The sequence below is a fragment of the Populus trichocarpa genome, chromosome 19 (assembly GCF_000002775.5).
Source record: "Populus trichocarpa isolate Nisqually-1 chromosome 19, P.trichocarpa_v4.1, whole genome shotgun sequence".
Lineage (NCBI taxonomy): Eukaryota > Viridiplantae > Streptophyta > Magnoliopsida > Malpighiales > Salicaceae > Populus > Populus trichocarpa.
The window spans coordinates 6,452,649-6,476,682 of NC_037303.2; the positions used below are offsets into that span (position 1 = coordinate 6,452,649).

Sequence of the window (24,034 nt, forward strand, 5' to 3'; positions counted from 1 at the left end):
TTTCATGCTATTTTTTAATTTTTTTTTGTTTTAAATATAGAGAAGATAAAAAAAAATATATTTCATGGAAAGATCGAGGAGAAAAGAGGACATTTTTCGGAAACAAAAAAATACAATTAAACATGGTTAATACTGATCATTATATTATTTTATCATATTTCATACTACAGGGACTAGTTCATTTATTGTAATAAACTAAAGGTACTGATTAAATAATTAAGTCAGATAACAAATTAGAAAAAAGAAGAAGATAAACCTCTTCAAAACCTCTTCTAAGCTCTAACTAACCAATTCAATGGCTATTTCTTCTTCCCACTCTCTCCTCCCTCCTTTCCCTTCCATCATTTCACCCCATAAACGACACCATTTCCCAACTCTAAACACCTTACGTTGTGCACCAAGAAAGGACCTTCTTTATTCAAAACGACAATGTTCAATTATTGTCCATGCTAAAGCAAAAACAAAAGCGAAAGAGAAAGAGAAAGAGAAAGAGAAAGAGAAAGAGAAAGCAAAGGCACCGCCACTTCCTTCGCTCCATGCCTCAGCCACTGTAGAAACATTAGAAAAAGAGGAATTTGATGCTGTCAACATAGCAGAGGATGTAACCCAGGTTCTGTTTTTCAATCAAAATCACTAATTCTGCCACTGGGTTTTGCTCATTTATTTTTGCAAAGCTTGCTTGCTGACGGGTTTCTTGTCAAATGATTTTGATAAAGTTAAAATTTTGAAATCTTTAATTTTTGCAAGCAATTCATTATGTTTCAAAAACCTTCACTGATTTGAGCAGTTGTGACAAATTGATACAGTTGATAGGGAGAACACCAATGATATATCTTAACAAAGTCACACAAGGCTGCGTTGCGAATATTGCTGCTAAACTTGAATCCATGGAACCTTGTCGAAGTGTCAAGGATAGGTAATGTTCTCCTGCTTTATTACTTTGGTAGTTTCTTGACTATATGTAATGTGTGGATGGGAGTTTTTCATTTTCAATGATTCATACCATAATGGGATTCACGACTTTTCAAGATGACCCTTCTATATCTTAGCTGGTCAAATTTTCATCTGAACTGCCGCGTGTGGATTCTTAATTAATTGAGAAGAAGATAGATATTTGTGCAAGTTTTCAATGTTTTTCTCGTTGAGGCGTTTAAGAGGTGTCGCATTTGACTAATGTAATCATTTATTTGTCAATTGCGGACTAACTCAATCATCTATTTGTCAATTGCGGACATTTCAGAATTGGTTATAGTATGGTGTCTGAAGCTGAAGAAAGTGGAGCAATTTCCCCTGGGAAGGTAAGTGGTGTACCGTTTGTTGTAGAGATATATTACCGTTTGGTGAATTCCCTTCTAGAGTGTTTGATTGTTGTTCATATCATATGTTTGTCATTTTTTCAGAGTATATTGGTTGAACCAACCAGTGGAAATACAGGACTTGGAATTGCTTTTGTTGCTGCAACTAAAGGGTACAAACTTATTATCACCATGCCTGCATCCATAGGTCTTGAAAGAAGGGTCCTCTTACGTGCATTTGGAGCAGAAATTGTCTTGACTGATCCAGAGAAAGGTTTGAAAGGAGCTGTTGATAAAGCTGAGGAGATTGTTCTCAGCACACCAAATGCATACATGTTTCAACAGTTTGAGAATGTGGCTAATACAAAGGTCATTAGTGCCTCATTTAATGCTACTTAAAAGTTCTCTCTATTGCATCTCAGTCTTCTCCTTCAGATAGATATATGAAAAAAGTTTTCTTTCTTGAATTGCAGATCCACTTTGAAACAACAGGACCTGAAATATGGGAAGATACTCTGGGCAGTGTTGACATGCTTGTTGCTGGAATGGGGACTGGGGGTACTGTAACTGGCACTGGACGTTTCTTGAAAATGATGAACAAAGAAATTAAGGTTTTTGTCACTTCTTATTGTTTCAGTCCTTTTGATAACTTGTGCATAGCACATCGAGTTTACATTTAGGCAACTATAGTACTGAAACAACTTACCAGTAATAATTAAATTCTAGGAAATGTGTTTTGGTAACATGTCGTTATCTATTTCTTGGTGCTCCTGCATGCTTGTGGGTGTTTCCCATTCCATTCACGTGGATTATTTTTGTTGCTACTTATTGTGACATTCTCATGCTTTACAAAATAAGAACAAGGAGAGAAAAATGAACTAAAAATGAGGAAGGAAATCTTAAAAATAGAAGATGCATGTAGATGTTTTAACATGAACCAGACTAAATCATAATCTCTGATTTATCAAAAGCAAGCTTGTTGGAATAGTTCACTCAATAGAAGTGTTCAACAGTTCAGACACCTCATATGGTGAGAATGGTTGATGGGCCCTAATGTCACATAGATTTGATATGAATATTATGATTAAAGAAATCAAAATGATAACCTTCACAATGTTTTAGATTCCTGTATTATACCTCAATTGAATTAAACAGTTGTTGAACCTAGCTGAGCAGTCTTTTGGATTCTTTGGTTTAAGAAATTATAAACATAGACTCGTACTTGTGAAGAGTAATTCTAAGAAGCTTGTAAACGTAGACAAAATGAGATTGTTCAATGAATCAGGCTTCATAATTCAAACAGTAGCATACACAACTAAAGTGTGCTAATTTTTTAAAAGTCAAATCCTACTCGTAATACCTGGGATACACGGAATGGATATTGACATTTATAGACAAGTAATGGAGGCGTGTCTATGTTTGAGATGCCTTGGATAAACCAATTATGCGTCCAAAGAATCATATGTTTGACATGTCCAGATATCAATTAGCGTACCTATATGTCATAAAAATCAACTAGAGAGAAGACTCCTATGGACCAAGAAGATGCATAATTTTTGGCACCTGAACTTATGTGGTCATTTTAAAGTCCCTGAAAATTATTGCCAAGTCACCATTTTGGGACATACTCATTCCTTGATGAGTTTGCTTGTTGCTCTCGGAAAGGGTTCTCTTACAGGAGTTTGAGTGTGATCGTGTTCAGAGTGATTCCTGCTTATATCTGAGCATTTTAGGATTCATGTTTAATCTTTTCATTCCAGCTGGCCTTTCAGCTCTATTACAGTACTGAATGCTGCCATAATTCTACTTGGACAGGGGCATTGACTTGGATAAGTGTTTTAACTTATGGAAAAATAGCATTAGGTTAAATATGTTTTGGATGATAGTTATACATGCTACATTTTAGACGGATATCAATTTGTGTTTTATTTAAATATTTGTTTTTTCCAAGCTTTTCACACCTAACTTTTATTCATAATCTTACTGGATGCTCTGTTGGACTGTATAAGAGGACTTCACATAATGTTGCCTGAATGATGATTTCAGCACTGTTTCAGTGCCTATTTAAACACCGCATGATACTGTAACTCTTTCTCAAAGGCTAGGCATGAACCTAGATTATCATTTAGCTTCTGACAAAGATGCTTTATAGATCATCTAAATGTGGGTTATTTTTGTTTATATTTAAAGAAAGATACCACTACTTAGTTTGGTATGGTTTTTAGTATATAGATGTGGTTAGTTGACTTTTAAAGGGATTGGTGGCTTTTATTTTATTTTTTGTTCATTTCCAAATTCTCATGGTAAAAATGTAATGATTGTTTCAGTACCAATTTGAAAAAAAAAAAAACAAAAAAAAAGTATTTATGCAAAGAGATAATAAGCTATATCTTATTCTAAATGATTTCCTGGATCACAATGTTTAATCTAAATCTGTCAGGATGATATCACACCATCAATACCTTCTTAACAAGTTTTAGCTATTTCTGTAATTGTATGTTTATGAGTTTCAGTGTGTGATATGGCCTTTTAACTTGTTAACATCTAATGATCTTAGATTTGAAGTTTGATATTGCTGCCAAAATATAATCTTTTTCTATAGTCCAAACTAAGCTGGTGTTGCAATACTTACCCAATTAGTTACATCTAGCATGTCACTTTGAAGGGAAAATTGGAGTTTTTACTATACATGATTTATGATGAGTGGCAAATATTACTTTCTGCAGCATATTGCCTCTATATATGTTGTTCATCTTTCTGTATAACATGATGTTTAGTCTTCAAGTCTTGTTTGCTTAGGTAGTTGGAGTTGAACCTGCTGAAAGGAATATAATATCTGGGGAAAACTCAGGTAGAAATCATTTTATTTTCTATTATGTTCATAAATGTTCTCTCAAAAGTGTATGGCTTCACTATTAGTTGCCCATAAATTTTGATGCAGGTTATGTGCCAAACATCTTAGATGTTAAATTGCTTGACGAGGTTGTCAAGGTAAGAAGATGCCAGCCAGTTAATATTCTTATAATCAATGGTCCTTATTGTATTAGCAACCTGGAAAAGGTCTTATTTTTTTTCATTCTTTTATTAGTTAAAAGAATGAAAATCAATTGATAGAAATGTTATAAAATAGGAAGTTTTGTAGGATCAGAAGAACAAATTGCAAGGCGCAAACCAATATCATCTGCTCATTGATGAAGGAATTCAAGAAATTCTTGCTTTTTTTTTTAACATAATTTGATTGCACAAACATTTGTAGAAGTAAATACACAACTTCTGCTTTTCAAAAATACCAATCCTTGTTGAACCAAAAAAATTAAAAAAAGGCTAAAATTGAAATTGAATATTTTTTCACACTTCAATATTTTGAACTGTTTGATCCACAAGTCCCACTATTGTGTGTACAATATTGATGCTTATTTCCCTGTCCAAGAACAATTCCTTTTTCCTTATTCTCTATGTCTGCTAATTCATATGAGGTCGAAGAGGTTGATTTTCAGTTTATTTATCACAAAAATTGATCTGGATGAACTTTTTGATAAAATTTGTCCTCGAAACTGTAGGTCACAAATGGTGAAGCTGTTGAAATGGCAAGGAGATTGGCATTGGAGGAAGGTTTACTGGTAATATACAAAGAACTTTCAACAAAGTTTTGGTTGGAATTTCTCCATTTCATATCCTATTGTTTATCAGTTGCTTTGCTTTCAAGGTTTAGCTTAATTTTAATCCTGGCTGAGTAATGATCTAGGGTTGTTTTACAGATGACAGTTGTCTTAGCTAGGTGCTGACCTCAAAATGATACTTGTTCTTTAACTTCTTTTCTTTTTCTGGGTCAGAAAGAAAAAATAATGTTATATCAATCTCATGCTGGCTTTCTCAGTGTCTCAGGGTGATTCCAGAAGGCCAGAAGAACTTCTTTGCTAATTAATACATAATAAAATATATGAATACGTATATGGGCTGGCTATTTTTTATATCAAGCCTGTATCTCTATGTTTATGTAATGTGTTATTTATATAAGCTGGTTAGTTGAATTTATATTCCTTGCTTGTCTCCAGGTTGGTATTTCATCAGGAGCAGCTGCAGCTGCAGCAATCAGTTTAGGTAGAAGGCCTGAGAATGCTGGAAAACTTATTACAGTAAGTAAATTTTGTAATTTTGTTCAATTGTTCATATTTAGCACAAGCATTTGAGATTATGGAGGTTATGCATGGCTAGTTGCCAACCTATGGTTACTGGCAATTAACAAAATCAAAAGTGGAGAAATTATAATTTCCATATTGTCTACAAATGTTAATTCCAAGTCACCTGTTCCTCGATAAGATGGGAACTTGAAGACCTTTCAGGCCACTTTAAACTTAAAGATCCTTTTGTTGTGGTTTCCTCTCTTTACAATACTGCGATCGACTTTTCTTGAGAAGCATTTGCTACCCTTATCTTTGATTTGATGGTGATATTATTTTTTTCCTTTCAAGGGAGATGTAGGCTTCAACTATACTTGGGAAGCATTTTTGTGTTTACAATTAGGATCTAGTTCAATCTGGATTCAACTAGAACCTACAAAACAGGGCTTGGTGGATGTGGCACCCTAATGACCTATTCTAAAGCAATTGAGATTAAATCTGTTTTAATAAATTGGCAGTAAAACCAAGTGAAGGTGGCTAGGGGCCTAAACAAAATGTCCAAAGGTATAAAATTCGTTTCTCTTGACTTGAACCGATGCAAATTGCATCTTTATAGTGATGATGATTTTATGATTTCTTTGGGGTTTGTTCTGAAACATGATAAACTTCTAGATATCTACATTTTGAGATCAGCATAATATAATAGATATATTTCCTGATTTGAAAGAAACAACTGGGTGGAACCTGTATACACTCTTTCATGGACAATTAAGATATTTAACTAATATTTTTTGTGTAATTTTTTTTTTTTTTTGATGTGTAATAATATGAAGTCATTATTCTCAACCTGAAAAACTGTATCTAAACTTGCCCTTTAATGGTTCAATGTTTTAGGTTATATTTCCAAGCTTTGGTGAGAGGTACATCCCCACTGTTCTATTTCATTCTATATATGAAGAGGTTCGAAATATGGAACAAAGATAGTTGAACTATCCGGAAAATTAGTCTCTTCTGAAGAATTGGGTTGTTTTTTCCTCGTATCTTCAAGTGAGAAGTAACCATTACATTGATCGACAGGTCAGTAACTTAAATAGGTTTCCAGAGCAACTTCTTAAATTGAATGTTCCTGGATCACTTAACTTCCCCACATCTTTTCCTGCAGGTGCCATGTTTTATATATATATATATATATATAGAATCTGGCTTTACTTTTAAAGCAACGTGGGATACCAAATTTTGTCCTCGAGGAGGGTGTCCTTCAGAGCTCAGCAGCTGAGTGTGTTGGTCCAGTGTCCATGCCTTGTTATCTTGTCCCTGCATTTTTCAGCTTATCATGTGCTATATATCTAAGTTAAGCAGTCAATGTCAAATGGAGCTGCTGTAAACCTTTCACATTCACATAATATCATTTATGCCCCTGATCCTACTAACATTGTAGGAATTAGTTTCTTCGTATGCTCTTGGTTTTTGCTAGTTAGGTTCAGATTTCGGGGAATTCAAGCCACAATTTCTCAATGATTGATAGGCTGAGGACAGTTTCACACTTTTGACTTCTGTGTGAATGAATTTTCATTGCTGTTCTTGGACTGGTTGGCCACTTGGCCTGCGCCAGGACTATGGGCTGGCTATTTTTGCTTCAATGTACCTGTTGGAAATTAACAGTGTCAAATAAAAATAAAGATGAGTGAGTTTGGAATTGGAAACTGTTTAGGCGGTGAGGTTATAATATCATATTAAAAAATTAAATAAATCTAATAGCTTAAGCTTAATTTAACTTGTCAGGTCAATTTCAAAATAAAATTTATATTATTTTTTAAAAAACCAAAAATAATACATCTAGTAGTTTAGAGGATAATTTGTTTCTTTCTATTCAGTTTCCGTATGTTTAGGTACGTGTTGTTCATTCTGGCATGTGAACGGGAGATGTACCACGAAATAGCGACCTTGAGAATGAGAAAATTAACGGCATTTACTAGTGTTTGGTTCACAATAATCCGAATTAAATTCCACCTCCCTTTTCTATATTTGTGATTTTTCCGGCAATAAATGGCGTGAGGAGGATTTTCCCTTGATTTGGAAATTGTTTTATTATGTAGACATTGATGTTTAACGTCAGTGTCATGGTGATTGTGATCTCATATGCTTATGAGAGAGTTGGCTTTGATCTTTCTTTGTAGGGTGGCCCATGTTCTTAGCCTAATTTAAAGGCCATTAACAAAGATCACTAAATACAGTAGACTACTAGTAAGGCAATCCATTTCTTATTCCACATTACAGCATAGATTTGTTTTTTTTTAATTAATATAGATATTCGGGTTAGTTTGTATATATTTTAACTAATTTTATGGATTCTGAAGTTAATAATTATATAAATTTTTAATATTTTTTAAAATTTGTAAGACTCGAACTAATAATTTAAAACTTGTTGAAGTTATAGAGGGGGGGATCATGTTTGGTGGAGAGGACAGAACTTAATTGCATTGAAGGCAGTAGTGGGATGCGATAGTAATTGGGCCATAAGCGTCACCTATTTGCATGCTATTGGCCTCCAATTTTTAGCATTGACTTCATTGCTAATATTAGCCGATATTTAAACCAGTGTGGTAGTAGCCTGTCAAGAGAGTCTCTGAGGTCAAATAACAAACTGCCAAGCGTCCTTATTTATTAACAATAAGTGTACTACGGGGGTGGTCTAATTAAACTGGTAGGGTTTCGGTGGTCCCAATAGCAATGGGCATCTCTCTTAAACAATGAAGGTAGGGCTAATTCATTCATGAGGATAATATATAAGAAGAGGAGGAGGCTCTTATCTCACATACCAACCATGCTAAGTATATTCTGGGTAGAGAAGAAGAAGATAGTTATGTTAGAAAGTGATGTGATGGGTTCCATTAAACCTCGGGTCCTGGTTAGGGTTCTTAGATTGTGCCAGTTGGAGAGATGTTGATGTCTATATTTGTTTTTGAAAAAAACTAGTCATTTTTTAGTTGCGTATCTGTTTAATATTGTGATGTTCCTCTCATGTTATCAGCCAGAGTTCAAGAGATCACGATAATATAGCACTACTTTAGATGCAAACAGCATGCTTAATAATAATGAGTACAACATTTCTTAATTTCCTGCATAAAAAAGTGTGCTTCCAGAGTGGGATTTCCTCGAATTAAAAAAAAAATGTTGTTTGCATTATATAATTTAGATTTATCTAAGCATTTTTCTCATCCATGCTTATATATATATAGATCTTAATTATTCGCCATTAACAAAGAAATTATGCCTAATACTGCTATATATGAATTCATTACTAGTCAAAGGCAATCCTAGTCGTTCATACATAGGCATATATATATAGGCAGCTAAGCTTCCAATGGTAGTAGATTAGTCAAAGGTGGTCTTAGTCTTGAGATCAAGGCCAAGAAAGACAGAGGTTTAATGCATGGGATCCGTGGGTAATACACTTGAAAAGAAATTAAGAATATCACCTCGTGAACATAAGATTAAGTTATATTCATAACTTACCCGAGGGATCGACGTACCACTATTCTAAATAGAGTAAGGTGGAGAAAATAGTTCATTGGAGCACCCAAGTGTGGAGATTGTTCCCGTCATTGAAGTCATAGTGTGGGAGGCATGCAGCTCGTCCCTTGAATTATAAAGACAAAAAAAAAACCCTTCAGTTTTGCTGGAAAAATCATCGCACGTTGACTCTCTCTCGCCCTACTAATTTCTAAGGATAGATGAAAAACAAAAGGTCGGAGGGAAGACTTTCTCCTTTCCTTTCTAAAGCTGCAAAAGGCAGTCCCTGAACAAAGCCCAACCCTTATTTAATTGTTCTTTGAAAAATCCTAGGTTTAATTGAAAATTTTGAAGTTTTCATTATAAAAAGAATTACATATGGATATTAATTTAATTATTCATTGGTAAAAAAATCTAATTAAAAAAACTAAAATTTTTAATTTTATTTGTTTCACGTTTTTCTTTTCTTTATTTTCTATGTGTTTTTTCTTCCCTTATATAGAAATTCCCTTATATTTCGTATTTAAAAAATTAAGGATTTTGAAAAATTTTAAATCCTTGAATTTTTTGGGGTTCCTTTTTTATTTAGAAATCAATAGGATTTTATAGTAATAATAATAAAAAAAAAACATTACACGTAATCAGCACATAAAAAGATTTGTTTTAAAATCAAAGAGATTTATGACACATATCAATGTAACATATAGAAACTCATAATAAAAAAGAATTTTTTTTTTGTTAGTCAAAGAAATGAACAAGGACTTGTCATAAATAAAATCAATTGGTTTGTAGCTTTATTTATTGATATGTATTTATAGGTAATAAAATTTTGGGTAGTCTCTCGTATATAGGAGATGTTGTCTATTTTTTTAAAAAAAAATTTTTAAAAAATATGAATGTTATTACCTTTGTAATCCTTTAATTTGTGCAAATACCTAGGGAAAAATCATTAGTGCGTAATATGGATAGGAGCACTGCTAGTTCTTGTAGCAACGCTTTTAATGACCATGATTCGCTAGGTGTCGACCATGAACATGCACCTCAAGCATAGGCACCCTCTCTTGATGCATGTTTGTCGAGTGCGATGTCGCCTCACAGATGGGGTGTCACAACTCGAATCTTGGGTCCATGACCGGCAACGCAAGAACGGTGTCGAAAGAACACATCACCTACGCTAAGCCTCAAAACGGACATATCAAAAGAACAAGTTATTTAAAAATATGCAGCATTTCATAATCTTCAGAAATATTATATTATTTAAAACTAATAAAACTAAATGATAGTTCAAAACTTCTCATCAGTAATTAAAACAAAAACAATAATCCATAATACTCATTACATTGTCAAAAATCCAAACTTAATTAAAACAGGGTAATAGTAGAGCGTATAAGACATCGAATCAAAACTAAAAGGAAAGCCTCGCAAAACAAGTAAGGCATACCAACCAAAACTGGAGAAGCAGGAACACTCAACAAAGTTCACATGCTATCAGAAACTAATAACCTGAAATAATATTAAGAATGAGGGGTGAGTTCAACTAACTCAGCGAGTGAATAACATTTAATATATATTTTAGATATTAATAGTTTGCAAGTCGATTTATCTTGATACACACACACACACACACACACACATACACACACACTAAACATATTATCATAAAGTAGTGGAATACATGTCAGAAATCAGATGACACCCGAAGGTGACCAGATGACATCCGAAGGTGACCATTGTGGGATGATCAGTCGCCATAGGCTGATGTCTCTCTCACCAACTAGGTATACAGAATATTATGTGCATATAGGCTAACTACTCTCCGTTAGCTTGGAATTACTGACAAGTTTTATATCAAGGCATAATAGATATTCATAGAATCATCAAAGAAACATATATCATATCGAATAGAATTTAGTTCGACAGATTGCGAGTGCAAATTCAAGAATAAATGAGTACTCGGAAAATAAAGCAACATATATAAATATTAAAGAAATTAACTAGTTGTACTCATCGTATAATAAACATACATATTTATTTATATTATATGCATATTAAAGATTATTCCACTCACTCGGAAAAATATAGATTAAAAGGAATATCAGATAAAAGACCCGAAAAACCTATTGAGGATCGTTAGGAGAACCTACAATAAATATATGAAATATACTAAAAAAACAACTCAAAACAACACAAATAAAAGATTCCAATGCATAAAAGAAAACCAGGTTTAGTCTCCTAGGTTTAGGGACTAAAACGACAATTTTTCAAAACAGGGACCAAAACATAATTTTACCAAAACTAGTCCAAGCTGTAAATGCATAACCATAATAAAATTTCACCCATAAACCATCCTAAATTCTGTCTAGAACGAACCAGGGACCGAACTGTAATTTTTTTAAAGTTCAGGGACTAAAATGTAAATTCCTAAAATTGAGGGACCAAGCTGAAAATATTCCAAATCAATTATCAAACTGAGATTCATCATCCTTAACCTCATAATAACACTGTCCAGAACCTCAAAATACATTTAGGGGTCTAATTATAATTTTTCCAAAGTTTAGGGACTAAACTGTAATTTTTCATAAATCAATGACCAAAATAAAATTTCATCATCTTCATCCTCAAGACCATTCCGTCCAGATTTTCTAGCAAGGTTGAAATGAATTTCTTAACCCATAAAAATCAATTTAAACAAATCAACTCATAAATTCTTATTTCTAACAACATTCTCAAAATCAATCACTTAACATTAAACCCTTTATAATCATAAATTAACCTTAACAACCTAAACTTCAAATCCTTATAAACCCTAATCTTTTTTTTTAATCCTTCCATAAACAAATCATAATCAAAAGTAACATGAGAGAGAGAATCACTTACTTGCTACATCCACCTTTCTTAAACCTGAAAAACTCAAGATCATAAACTGAAATTCTTGGTTTGATGAGGAGAGGGTTATGACGGCCATAAGAATTAGAAAAGAGAAAAATAATTCCCTTGCAACTTTTCCTTATATACCTAGGTTAACTTAGGTTGAGTTTGGGCTGACTTAGACTTGGGTTTGGGCACAAACTTTGGATCTTACAGGGGGTGTCTATTTTGAACAAGATATATATATTGGAAAGTACATTGCTCAATGGAAGCCTAACCAAGGTTGTTAAAATCACGATTCAACTCGTAAAATCATACGATTTTATGAGTCAATACAGGCTAAACGTGCTAAATCGTTCATAAAACTCGAAAATAGGTAAAATCGGGTAAAATCATTAAAATCGGGTGAAATCGCGCAAAAATACGATTTCATCATCGATTTCACGCTTTCAGCCCAAAACAACAATTGCGACTTATGAGCCACTGTTCCCTCCAACTCCAGGTGTCAAGCAATCCTATTACACAGTACACACAGAACAAAAGCAAAGCAATTATTGGCCTGTTAAAAGCAGAACTCAATTTAGGCCACTCTAAATCGGTTTGGAGATGTTATTCACAATTGTTTTCATTATTTTTCAAATTAAAAAGCATGAATAATACAGTTTACACACACACACACACTTTTAGCAATATAAAATATTAAAATTATTTTTTATATTTTTATATTTAATTAGTGTTATAAATTTAATTTTTATAATGAATATAATGTAAAGATTTTGTTTTTGGTTAACAATAAAAATTTTCTATTGTAATTTTTAATTTAAATAAAATAAAATAAATATTTTGCTCACAACTATAAAATATTAAGAAGACTATTATAATTTATATCATATTTTTTTTATGAAAAATAGTTGTAATTTTGATATAACTTTAATTTTATTGTTGAAAAAATTCCTCTTGATTTTTAATAAATAAACTTGTTTTTTCAAAATCTCTTACCAAAAATAAAAACAAAAAAATAATTAGAAAACTAAAATTTAAAAAGCAAAATAATTTTCTGTCAATGAAGTTTATGTTGTTTTTGCCTCAGCAGTTTCTGAGCTGAGATAGTCATAGCCTCGTATACATGCTTGGTTAGTTGGTTCTTTTAAGAATTCAAAACAACATGAAAAATCATGTTTGTTTTCTTTTCCATGCCCTTCATCTTGCTATTATTATATCTCAAATAAAATTAGATTGTGAAATTCAATTTGGAAATGGAATGATAGTTATATTCTAATTTAAAATTAGATTGTGAAATTCAATTTGGAAATGGAATGATAGTTATATTCTAATTTTAAATCTAATTTTTGAATTTAGAACAAATTATAATGATCAAAACTTGTAGTCATTGTTATAAAACTCAACACGGTAACACAGTGAGTTAATTGTTGGTCTGCCGGTCTAAACCTGACTCGAGTCTAGTTTAAAATAGAACCAAGTGTAAGGCGAACCACTCTAACCTAGTGGATTGGTAGATCAATTCATGATCTAATTGACTTGGTCAAAAACCGAATGAGATTCAATTTGATTTTTTCCTCCAAAATAGCTTTATTTCAATATATATTTTTGTTTAAAAATCTTGAAAAAAAAAATATTTTTATTTGAAGCATGTATTTTAAGGTGCTTGAACTATGTATGAATTTTTATTTGAAGCATGGATTTTTTTAATGTATTTTAAAATTCCTTACGATTTTATGATCCGTTTTTACAATCCGAGTTTATTTTGCATTTTCCGTGCCGTGTTAAAATCACGATTTTAACAACCTTGAGCCCAACCACTCAATGTAAGTTTGTTATCATATCCTGCATGATTAAAAAATAAACATCAGTGCATAATTTTTTAATAGTTAATTTCAATTAAAAAATGTAATTTCAGGTTTAAAAATATGGAGGTTGCTTGCACGATAACATCAGCAATTAATGAAATCATCGATGGAAGTTCCATTGTTTTTTATGGAGTCAAGTTTTCAAAAATCCTAAAAGAAAATCTATGATTGATGTATGGTTCAAAAAGTTCAAGTTTAACATATACTTAAACAATTTTTCATTTTATTATTTTAATTTGGTTAGTTTTTTTAATGTTAATGAACTAATTCTTTTACAAATTTGATGTGCAAGGAAGAGTTTTACAGGGATAGGGCTGACAACACTATTGTTTGGAGGGTTTAGGAGAATCACAGTGCAACTAGGTAAGATTGAATTATCATTGTTATATTTTCTTATTTAAATGTTAAAATTTTATTTTTCTCCATTTTAACCGATAATTTATTTCTACCATATAGGTTGCTTGATTTTTAATATGAGATGCAAAAAAATATGGTAAAGAAAGAGGTCTTCCATGTTGGGGAGACACGGTAGTTTGGAGAGATTTCAGATCTTCGCACGTCTCGGAGTGTAAAATACATTGGGATCTTTTAGCGTTGATAGAAACAAATAGTCAGGTGTTGCTTAATTTTACAAGTGCACGAATCGTAACAAGTAATAAAGTGATGAGTAGAATATCATCCCACGAGGATTTGTAAAAATTACTACTAATTACCAAAGTCTTAGAAATTATGATCTATTTGAGGAATCGAATGAGATAGTTTATGAAACAAAAATTAATGATAAAAAACAAACAACCAAATGATTAAATATTAATGAATTCAATTGTACTGGTTCTAGGATTTCTGACTTACCGTAACTATTCCTATGTGAACTTTCTCAATTGTGTTAATTACTCCTAACGTTGATAATCAGGTTTTTCTAATTTAAACATTAATCTCTCTCGAGTATCAATGAATTATTTCGACAAGCAAATTTCATATACTCTACAAAAGTTCTGAACTTGTCGAAATTTATTAAGTACTGTAAAACCTGTAACGATTACAAAAGTTCCTAGGATATCTCTATCCTATAGATTTCTTAAGGTATTTAAAACAATAGCTAAAACAATTATCACTTCTAAGTCTCAAATTGAATTCTAAATCATGCAGATGTTGGCCAAACATACACGAGCATTACACATAGAATGAAATACTTAACAACTTAATGTAATAATTCAATCGAAGAAATTGTTAACATATTCATAGTAAGGTTACATCAAAAATCCCAGAATAAAAGTCTACTCCATAGTTAAATTAAAGAGAAACAAACTTGATACGATGAACATCACTCAAAAGCAGAGAATTGCAGTGGAATAGATAAGTGTCCTCCAAATCTTCTATGTTTTTTCCTCTGTTTTTCGTCCCTCTTTTCTGCTGCCTCTTCCTCTTTTCTTTTAGTCTCTTTTAGGGCTTCTCTATGTATGCCTCCACTATCTTGCAGACCCTTCTTTTTTTCTTTTATATTGTGGCCTTTTTACCCCCGCTGGAATGAAGAGAGTTTCCTTTTCTGATTTGAATTCCTTCCTACCCAGACATTGCGGGCCAGATTTGAGGCAGGAAACGTGCGAATTCAAAGCTCTCTATTTCTGGACAAATTGTAGAAAATTGAATCTTCTTTCCAACGACACCAATCTTGCAATTTTTGGACCTCTGAGACTTGAGATAAGGGCCATAAACCGAGACAGTATTTGGAGTGCAGGAAATTCGGGTCCAATTCAATCAATGTTCGGTTTTACTACCGGATTCTGTCTGCTTAGTAACCTAGTATCTGAAAACACATTAATTTCCTATGAGGTCAATAGTTCAAAAAGGGATCCAAAATTCTAATTATCTTGTGCAACACATCCAAAATATTTCAAAATCAAGCATGAATAGTGGAAGATATACATGCTAAAAATTCCCTTATCATCAGGACTATTACATGAAGGCTATAAAGGAAACTTATATTTAGTACTTGATGTCTGAGCGTTTCATGTGGTAGTCGCACTTCAGGGTGAAGAATCAGAATAAGGATATTTATGGTTCAATTACCACGCATATCGACGAATCCATTCCCTTCATTTTGCATGTGAAGTGGATGGTAAGATATTTTTTATTACATCCTTTTTTAAAAAAAAAAATTATTGTTTTAAATGAAAATGTTTAACTATCAATAGTCTCTTTTTGCAGGCTATAGTCCTTAGACACGAACCAAGACTGATAGAGCATTTTGTAGAAACTCACATGCGAAATGATGACCGTAAGAAAGGGGTGCAGTAGCTCGTGAATAGCCGAACTCAAAAGTTCATGGTAAGTTTGATTTGAATAATTTTTTTCTTGAGTTATTATTATTTTTTTAAATTAACTGACTTTTTTTTTCCAGTAAACATATACCGCTCAATCGTAAGAGAAATATAGGGATGATCCTTTGACCCATCTAGAATTCAATTTGAATTTGTGGTTAGAGACTGGATGGTCTAGTGGACTTGATTGAAATCAGGTTTATGATATCTCAAATACTATGATCGAAGATTTATGGACGAGCCATAATGTAGTTCCTCACAATCGACTTTGAGCTCTCAATCTCTAGAGTTCAGGCGCTTATACGAGAACAAGTTGAAGCTTAGATGACTTGGCTTACTGTTAAGACATAACAACTTAGTGCTGAGTCGACCAAACTTAAGCGATTGTATGGAGTTGTTGTTAAACATGGGTGGTACATGTAGTCCACCTCGTGCTTCATCCGGTCTCGGTGAAGATCCACATTCTCCTCCTCTTCCTTCAGCACTTGTTTTGTAGATGAATTGTATTAAAACTGATAATTTTTAAATTTATAATAAATATTTGGTTATTTTATTTTATTTTTATTTCTAGTTTTTTTATTTGAATCTTTTTCTAGTTTACTTATTTGATTTTAAAAAAACAAAAACTATTCAAGAAATTATTGACAGTATTATCGACAGACTAAGTCCATTGAAAAGTTCTAGGAAGTTAAAAAAATACATGAAATGCCACTCATCATTACAGACGAGATTATCGATGGAATAAATCCATCAGAGAGTTCCCAAGAGTTCAAAAAAAATTACATGACCTTACCACTAACAATATGTAAATCACCGATAGTTTTTGTCCGTCGGTAATTTGAAATAAACCACCAATGAAATTATCGACAGAATAATGCTAATATTTTTTTTTTGTTTGTTGTGTTTTTCCCATCTGTAAATCCATCGTTATTTATATTACAAATGAAATGACTAACATAATATAAATCACCAACGATAGGTTTTTTTGATAAATGGTAACCATTCGTGATTCCATTGATAAATGTTTTTATGATAGAATTAATGTCTAAATACCAATAGAATAATCTGTTGAAAATATACAAAATTTTGGTAGTGATACATGAAAAAATACAATCCATCAATACTTTAATTTTAATAATTCTTTTTATATATATGATCCTATTGATACTTTAAGATTATTGTCTGACGTTGGGACCTTGATAATTATGCGGTGCACTAAATGATATACAGCAAAGCAAATTTATGCTTGAAGTTATGCTGCGTCTTGCGTTTCCTTCTAGTTGGTGAATCAATAAATATGATGCAGCTCATTCTTGGTAGTCCATTTCTAACGCCAACCTCACATATTATTATTGACGAGTAAAGATTTCTGCAGTCACTTGAATGAAAGAGATCATGTTCGATGTAGTTGTTGGATAATGCACGCAATAGAATGGAATGCAAATCGAATATATAAAAGAAAAGAAGTAATGGAATGGAATGCAGAGAGACGATGAAAGGATTTATTTAATATTTTGTTAAAAATACTAAATAAATCCAACTATTGGATTTATAAATAAACATGTATAGGTGCAGAATATTTAAAGTTATTAGTTAAGTCTAGGTTTGCATAATTCAGAGTTAATTTCTATTTAACCTATGAAATTTGAGGCAAGTCCATAGTTTATTCTCTCGATCTTTCGCTTGAATCAGTATCCCCTTGTGTTTGTATGCATGTTCAATTGTGAATCATTGTATCCCATATGTTTGTCTTGATAAGAAATCTATCGGAACAGAATTTAAGTCTTTCGTCTTTTGAAACTCGATCAAGCATCTCTGAGAATAATTAGGTAAATTCAAATCTTATATTTTTAATTAAAAAGGAAGAATGATGACGCGTAATATTATATTAAAATACATATGACACAAATTTAAATTTAACGGGTATAGTTTAGAATAGGTGTGGACCTCTGCTTCGCAGTCGTGCCATACTCTTTTTTTTTTTTTTTTTTTTTGCGTAAAATATAATGTTTAACTGTCAGAATTGTGTTTTTTTAAAAAAATTTACACACGAACTAGGTGAAATAAATTGATTTTATTCTAATTAGATAATAAAAAAATAAACAACAACATTAAATGAACTATTTTTTTTAAGTGATCATGATAATCTAGAAATAAAGTATTTTCTTTTTCAAAAGAGGACAAATAGGATAAAAAGAGACTTAAAAAAATTAGCCTTAGTCAATCCGAGTTAGTTAGCATAACAATCATGTAAACCTGATAATCAGGGTTAAGCCAACTCAGGTTATCCCGTCAAACCCGCGATCTAGATCATGTGATCAGAATAACCCGATAGAAAAAATAAAAAAAATAACAAAACCTATTTTTTTAAATATCAAACTATGTTAACTTTTTAAACACGTGATTAGACCTATGACCTAGATAATTAAACTCAAAGCATCATATCTGGAAAAAACATGAAGCCCAATTATACAAAAGGATTTAAAACAAAAAAATAGCAATTAAAAGAATTAAGATCAAAATTATAGTAGAAAAATCAATTTAACAAAAAGACCTAAAAAACAAAAAATTGACATACAAAATTTTTTTTTTATTGAAATGTGAAATTGAAAAGAAAAATAACTTTAATGAAAGGAAAAAAAATCAAAAGAATGAGAATCAAATTTATAAAAATAATATACCATAGATTTGGATTGAATGATGAAATTGAAAACAAATAAAACTTTTACAAAAGGGTTAAAAAAAAAAACCAAGTAGTGAATTTGAAATACGAACAACAAAGAGAATCAAGCTATCATTTTACAGGGATGAAAGAGAAAAAAAAAAGTCTCATTGACAACAAACTACCAACCCAACACCAATACGTGGCACTCTAAAAGAAAGAGGACGCAAACGCCTCCCACACGTTAGTGTGGGCTACGCTTGCTAGCTACTTCTTATTTTAGTTTTTAAAATACTCAATTATCCTATAATTGACCTGATAATAACGAAAAAATCTTTGTGAAAAGATAAAAAGCCCCTTGAGCCGAGTTTTAATTTTATAGCTTTTAAGGATGTTTTGGTCATTTCAATGTGGATTTTGTTTTTTTATTTTATTTTCTATGTCTAGTCAAATACTAAATTGTCTCTCATTTGACATGATAATTATAAAAAAAAAACCATTATGAAAATATGAAATTATTTACCGACTCCAGTTTTAAATTTTTTTATTCAAAGAACATTTTAATTGTTTTATTATGCAATTGAGATAAGAAAAAACTTATTTGTTCCCCCTTTGAATAGGGAATTACTAATGGGCTTCGTAAAATGACAAATTTATTCTTATATTTGTTTTTCAACATATGTCTCCTAAAGTATAACAAGAGTGAATTGCATGTAGTGGAACTTTTTTTATGATAATTTTTTAATTTGATTATTGATTTTATCACATATATTATTGATTTCTTACTTAATGATTGTACCCTTGTAATTCAGAGTATCAAGTTTAAAAGTTGTTTTTGCTTTGGATAGTAAAATCTTAGTTATAATATTTTGTGGTTTCCTCATAATTATCATTATTCTATTTTATTTACATTAAATTTTTATATTTCTATGTGATTAAGGCACGATGAGAAGGGTTGTGTAGCTACAGCAGGATCTAAAAAAGAAATTGTATTATAATATTGATTTAATAATAATAAAATAATTTGGATTTATTTTGTTAGTAATGATCTAGTTTTAAAATTTGATTAATTTTCATTTTTTTTGTTTTTAAACCATATCCATAAAAGAATAAATTCTAATATTGTACCCCAGGCCTTTTTAACATTAACAATACACATATTATATTCTTTCTTTTATTTGAAAACAAAAAAATATATGATTTAACCTAATTATATTATAGGGTTTATTTGATCAAATTATAAGAGTTTATAAATTGAAAAAAGTTTGTTCCTTTAGATTGGTTCATGGAGATAGAAACAAGTAATTTAATTCGGGATTAAAACATAAGCAGGGATTCAAACATCATTAGAAAGAAGAAGTAAATTAATTCACGATTAAAACATTAAGAGGGATAATGATTCTATAAAAGTCTTTACTCAATTTAAAAGTGATTTAATATTAACCCTATAATTTAAAATTAATGTCCTAAATAAATGAATTTTCTTAATGATATAATTGTTCTACCTACACCAATTTATGGATGCAATCATTTCCTTTATAATAATAATAATAATAATAATAATAAATATTTTCTTTGAGGATTTTAAAAAAATATTTTGATTTACATCTTATATTGAACTAATCTAAAGAGTATATATTTTTTTTAATAACTCATCAAAATTTACAATAAAATATGACAGTTATAACTGTTACAATTACTACAGTTATATTATCCTTTGTTTATTGACGGTTGTTTTTTGTACTCAACAGTGCTCGACTTGACATGCCACGGCTCTAATATAAACCCAACCCAGTGAGGTTCGGATTGACATTAAACTGTAGGGGTGGCCGTGAAGAATGATTTGGGGGAGTGGGGGACCGAATTTTATCACGTATAAAAGAGATCTGAAGCCAAAACCTAGGCTGTATCTTGTGAAAGATTGGCCTCAAAGATGAGCATTTTTCTTCACATCACCGAAAGGTTATTTAAGATCACGTCTCTCTCTCTCTCTCTCCCCGCATTCGCCCACACACTACAAGTTTTCTGAAAAGCTACTGAAGCAACCGTTTTACCTCATTTGGATGCAAGACTTCCGTGACACTATCTCCTTTTTGTACTTGTATGGCTATTATTCCTCTTGCTTTCACTTTGCAATAAGTCCCATTTTGCTTCAAGAAACTACCACATTTTGCATATCCTTGATATCTAATTAAGAAAATTGTAAGGGTTGAGTGCTAATAATGTTAAAGATATTAATAATTCTAAAGTCTTGAGCTCTATTCTGCTAAAATCGACCCAGCAGCAAAAATAGGTTACAACTTATGTGCGTGATAGCTTCTAGGCTTAAACCTTAATTATGAGAACTCTGTAATATGATATTGCTTCTAGCTAGGTTTAGGGTTTAATTCAAAGTTAAAGATTTTTTTTTTGGTGATATCAAATATCTATATATATATTTGCAAAGAGTGTTCTTATTTTGACTTGAACAACATTGTGTCCACTTGTGTATCTCTTCTATTATTTGTAATTACATCTGTATGTCAAGATAAATATGATGTAAATACTAACTAGTTAATTAATATATGATGTCGACCCATGAAAGGGTCTCTAATAAATGTGTGGACTCATCTCTTTCATTTTTCTTTGCTGTTGTGGGTTAGACAGTAGACACAATCATTTCTAACCCTTTGGATAAAATTTTATCAACACATACATATCCAGCGTAATTTGACTCTTTGCAATGACGAACTTTGCAGGGCCTTTTAATTTCTCTTTCAATCAAATAAGGTCTCGCACAAATTACACAGAGAGTAAATTGCTTTGGTTATTTCATGACAATTAATTCATTAAAAGATAATAAGGTTAATTACAATTCTCAAAGAGATCCCACGTTCTCAGAACCCCAGATGCTAAAAGATTAAACTCTGAGAGATCACACTGTTTTTTTTTTTTTAAAAAAAAATTCTTCCTCCAGTGGTTTAGCTCAAACTAAATAAGAAAGAGAGAGAGAGAGTGAGTGAGTGAGAGATAGAGATAAAGAGAGAGAGAGAGAGGAAACAAAGACATGATCAGAATATTGGAGAGAGTTCCATAATTTCTTCCACTTGACCAGCACCATTTTCATCCCAGAGCCATTTCTCAAGAAATGATAAGGGGGGGGTACTCTCAGATTTCTGATTCCTCTCGATCATTGTCATATTTTCCTTCTCATCACTTGCAGAGTTATGGAAACCTTTCGTAGTAGTGGTGGTAGTAACAGTACCAGAATCACAACAGGACTTGTCCCATGCAACATTATGCAAGCTCTCGAGTGATAAAATGGACTCAAACTCTTCATGAGAGATTAGATCACCACGTTCTTGCTCAGGTTTTTCCTTGTAAGATTGAAGATAATTTATAGCCACTGAATTGGCAATGTCATGATCATTATTTTCCTGGCTGTTATTTTCTTGCTCCCGATTTTCTTTGAGAAGAAAATTCGAACTATTCGGCTTTGGAGATGATCTCATCCAACCTTCAAGAAGACGAGAAATGTTTTCGGTACTTGATGCATATGTGGAGGCCTGATTAGGCCTGAGGGCTGATGAGGAATTGGTGGTGAAATTATCTAAGCTCTTTCTATCATTGAAACTTTTTGAGGTAAACTGACTGCTTGTTGAGTCTTGTGCCATAGGGTCCCAAGCTGACTGGAACTTCTTTAGTTTCTTCTTCAGGTGGGTGTTCCAGTAGTTCTTTATATCATTATCTGTCCTCTGGGGAAGATATGAAGCTATAGCTGCCCATCTATCCATATCAACAACGAAAAGGATCCAAATTTATTCTTGACATGTAATTCTATCAAAAACAATTGAAGGAGAATAAAGAAATCTCCTATTAAATGGTATAGTTTGATTTCTCAAATGAAAAATACATAAATTTAAACAGAAGATTGAGGTTTTTGAGGATTACTTGTTACCCAATATAGCTTGCAAGTGAATTATCATCCCTTCTTCATGGGGTGTGAAGTTGCCTCGCTTAATTCCTGGTCTGAGGTAGTTAGTCCATCTAAGCCTGCAACTTTTGCTGCACCTTAACAACCCTTTTCATACAGCAAGATACTGATCCATTAGTGTATTCCATAATTCAATGTTTACATACATACTCATCCAAAAATTAAAAAAGCCGAGTGGGATTCAATTCCTAATTAAATGATCATAACCAATATATCAGTTGGATCTAATAAGTTGTGGCACTCACCAGTGTTGGTTGGAACTGATCTCCAATTTCCTGGACCATGTTCTTGAATATAAGACACCAGGATGATGTCCTCCTCAGGGGTCCATGGACCTTTCTTGATCCCATCTTTGTCACAGCAAGGAGGTCTTCCCATGGCTTATTACCTCTACCCACTACTTCCTCTCTCTCTCTCTCTCTCTCCTCTCACTACTAACTCTCCCTTTCGTCTAGGCTTCTCTCTATTTGGACCTGTCAAAGGACTCCTATCGATCACCATGTGTAAGTGCGCGCACACACACACGATGACTTTTAAAGAGAGAGGGAAACAAGTTTCTTTACACACTAAATTTGATCTACCATGCTGACTCAACTAGCCTTTTTATTAAATTTCACTATTTAGTCAAATGTAAAAAGAAAAACCAAGGTCAGAAGGGAAGTGATTGTCTACTCTCCTATGGCTTTTCCCATCTGGCCGATCACGTGCAACTCTCATCACCCAAAGGTAGGAACTTCAGTCTTTATTTCTCTTCTATCCTGCGCCTCACTTTGTGGTGATGTCTTCAGGTGAATTGATGTAAATTTAGTATAATGCTAATTTTGTATTTAATATGGATCAATGCTTCTATGTATACAGAAGAGGGAAGAGGGAAAACTTGGTCGTCTTAATCTTTCACAAGGCTAAGCTGTTAAGATAGGATTAATGAAATTAATGTTTGGAAGAGACCAAATAATATTATGCCCTAATCAACAAGATTTATTATGGTAAGTTAAGTTCATGACACCCAACACATTCTCAACATCATGATGTGATCAGGGTTGGTTTCTAGTGTATAGAAAATCAAGGTTGCCAAATCATTTGACTGTTATATATATTCGCTCTAATGTTAGATTTGAATATTCAATTCACCAAAAAAATTTAAGTTAATATAAATAAGTTTAGCAATATCAATATCTTATTTAACGAATCTCATCTTAATGCTATGAATTATAACCATGATTGTCGCACGTAGCCTGCGCGACGTCCGATGGCGATTTTTGTTTGATTTGCTTGATTTGGGAGTCGTCACCTAGTATTTGATTGAAGGTTACTAAAAAACTCGCGTGAACTGGTCGTTATCAAAGATTCAAAGGTAAATGACTAGTTGTGGCTAGGGAAGATATTAGCAAGCACCCCTAGCACACCCTACCT

The 24,034-nt window shown here is 32.2% G+C and overlaps 2 protein-coding genes across 3 annotated transcripts; one reads left to right on the plus strand and one right to left on the minus strand.

Moving 5' to 3' along the window:
* Positions 1-251: 251 nt before the first annotated feature.
* LOC18108274 (putative inactive cysteine synthase 2) lies at positions 252-6,963 on the plus strand. 2 transcript variants are annotated; one of them, XM_024591053.2, is made up of 11 exons: positions 254-610; positions 807-916; positions 1,241-1,298; positions 1,401-1,664; positions 1,769-1,906; positions 4,095-4,146; positions 4,237-4,286; positions 4,856-4,915; positions 5,351-5,431; positions 6,311-6,493; positions 6,579-6,963. In XM_024591053.2, exons 1-10 carry the CDS (start codon positions 296-298, stop codon positions 6,398-6,400), a joined length of 1,218 nt encoding a protein of 405 aa, XP_024446821.2. In that variant the 5' UTR covers positions 254-295; the 3' UTR covers positions 6,401-6,493; positions 6,579-6,963. The 2 variants fall into 2 exon arrangements, with proteins under 2 accessions (XP_052305537.1, XP_024446821.2); XM_052449577.1 differs by lacking the exons at positions 4,237-4,286; positions 6,579-6,963 and having other exon boundaries at positions 252-610; positions 6,311-6,379.
* A 14,422-nt stretch (positions 6,964-21,385) lies between these two features.
* On the minus strand, positions 21,386-23,190 carry LOC18108277 (transcription factor MYB60). The gene is made up of 3 exons (XM_006371164.3): positions 22,867-23,190; positions 22,579-22,708; positions 21,386-22,413 (listed from the first exon to the last, which is right to left on the minus strand). Exons 1-3 carry the CDS (start codon positions 22,997-22,999, stop codon positions 21,699-21,701), a joined length of 978 nt encoding a protein of 325 aa, XP_006371226.3. The 5' UTR covers positions 23,000-23,190; the 3' UTR covers positions 21,386-21,698.
* Between the last annotated feature and the right edge of the window lie 844 nt (positions 23,191-24,034).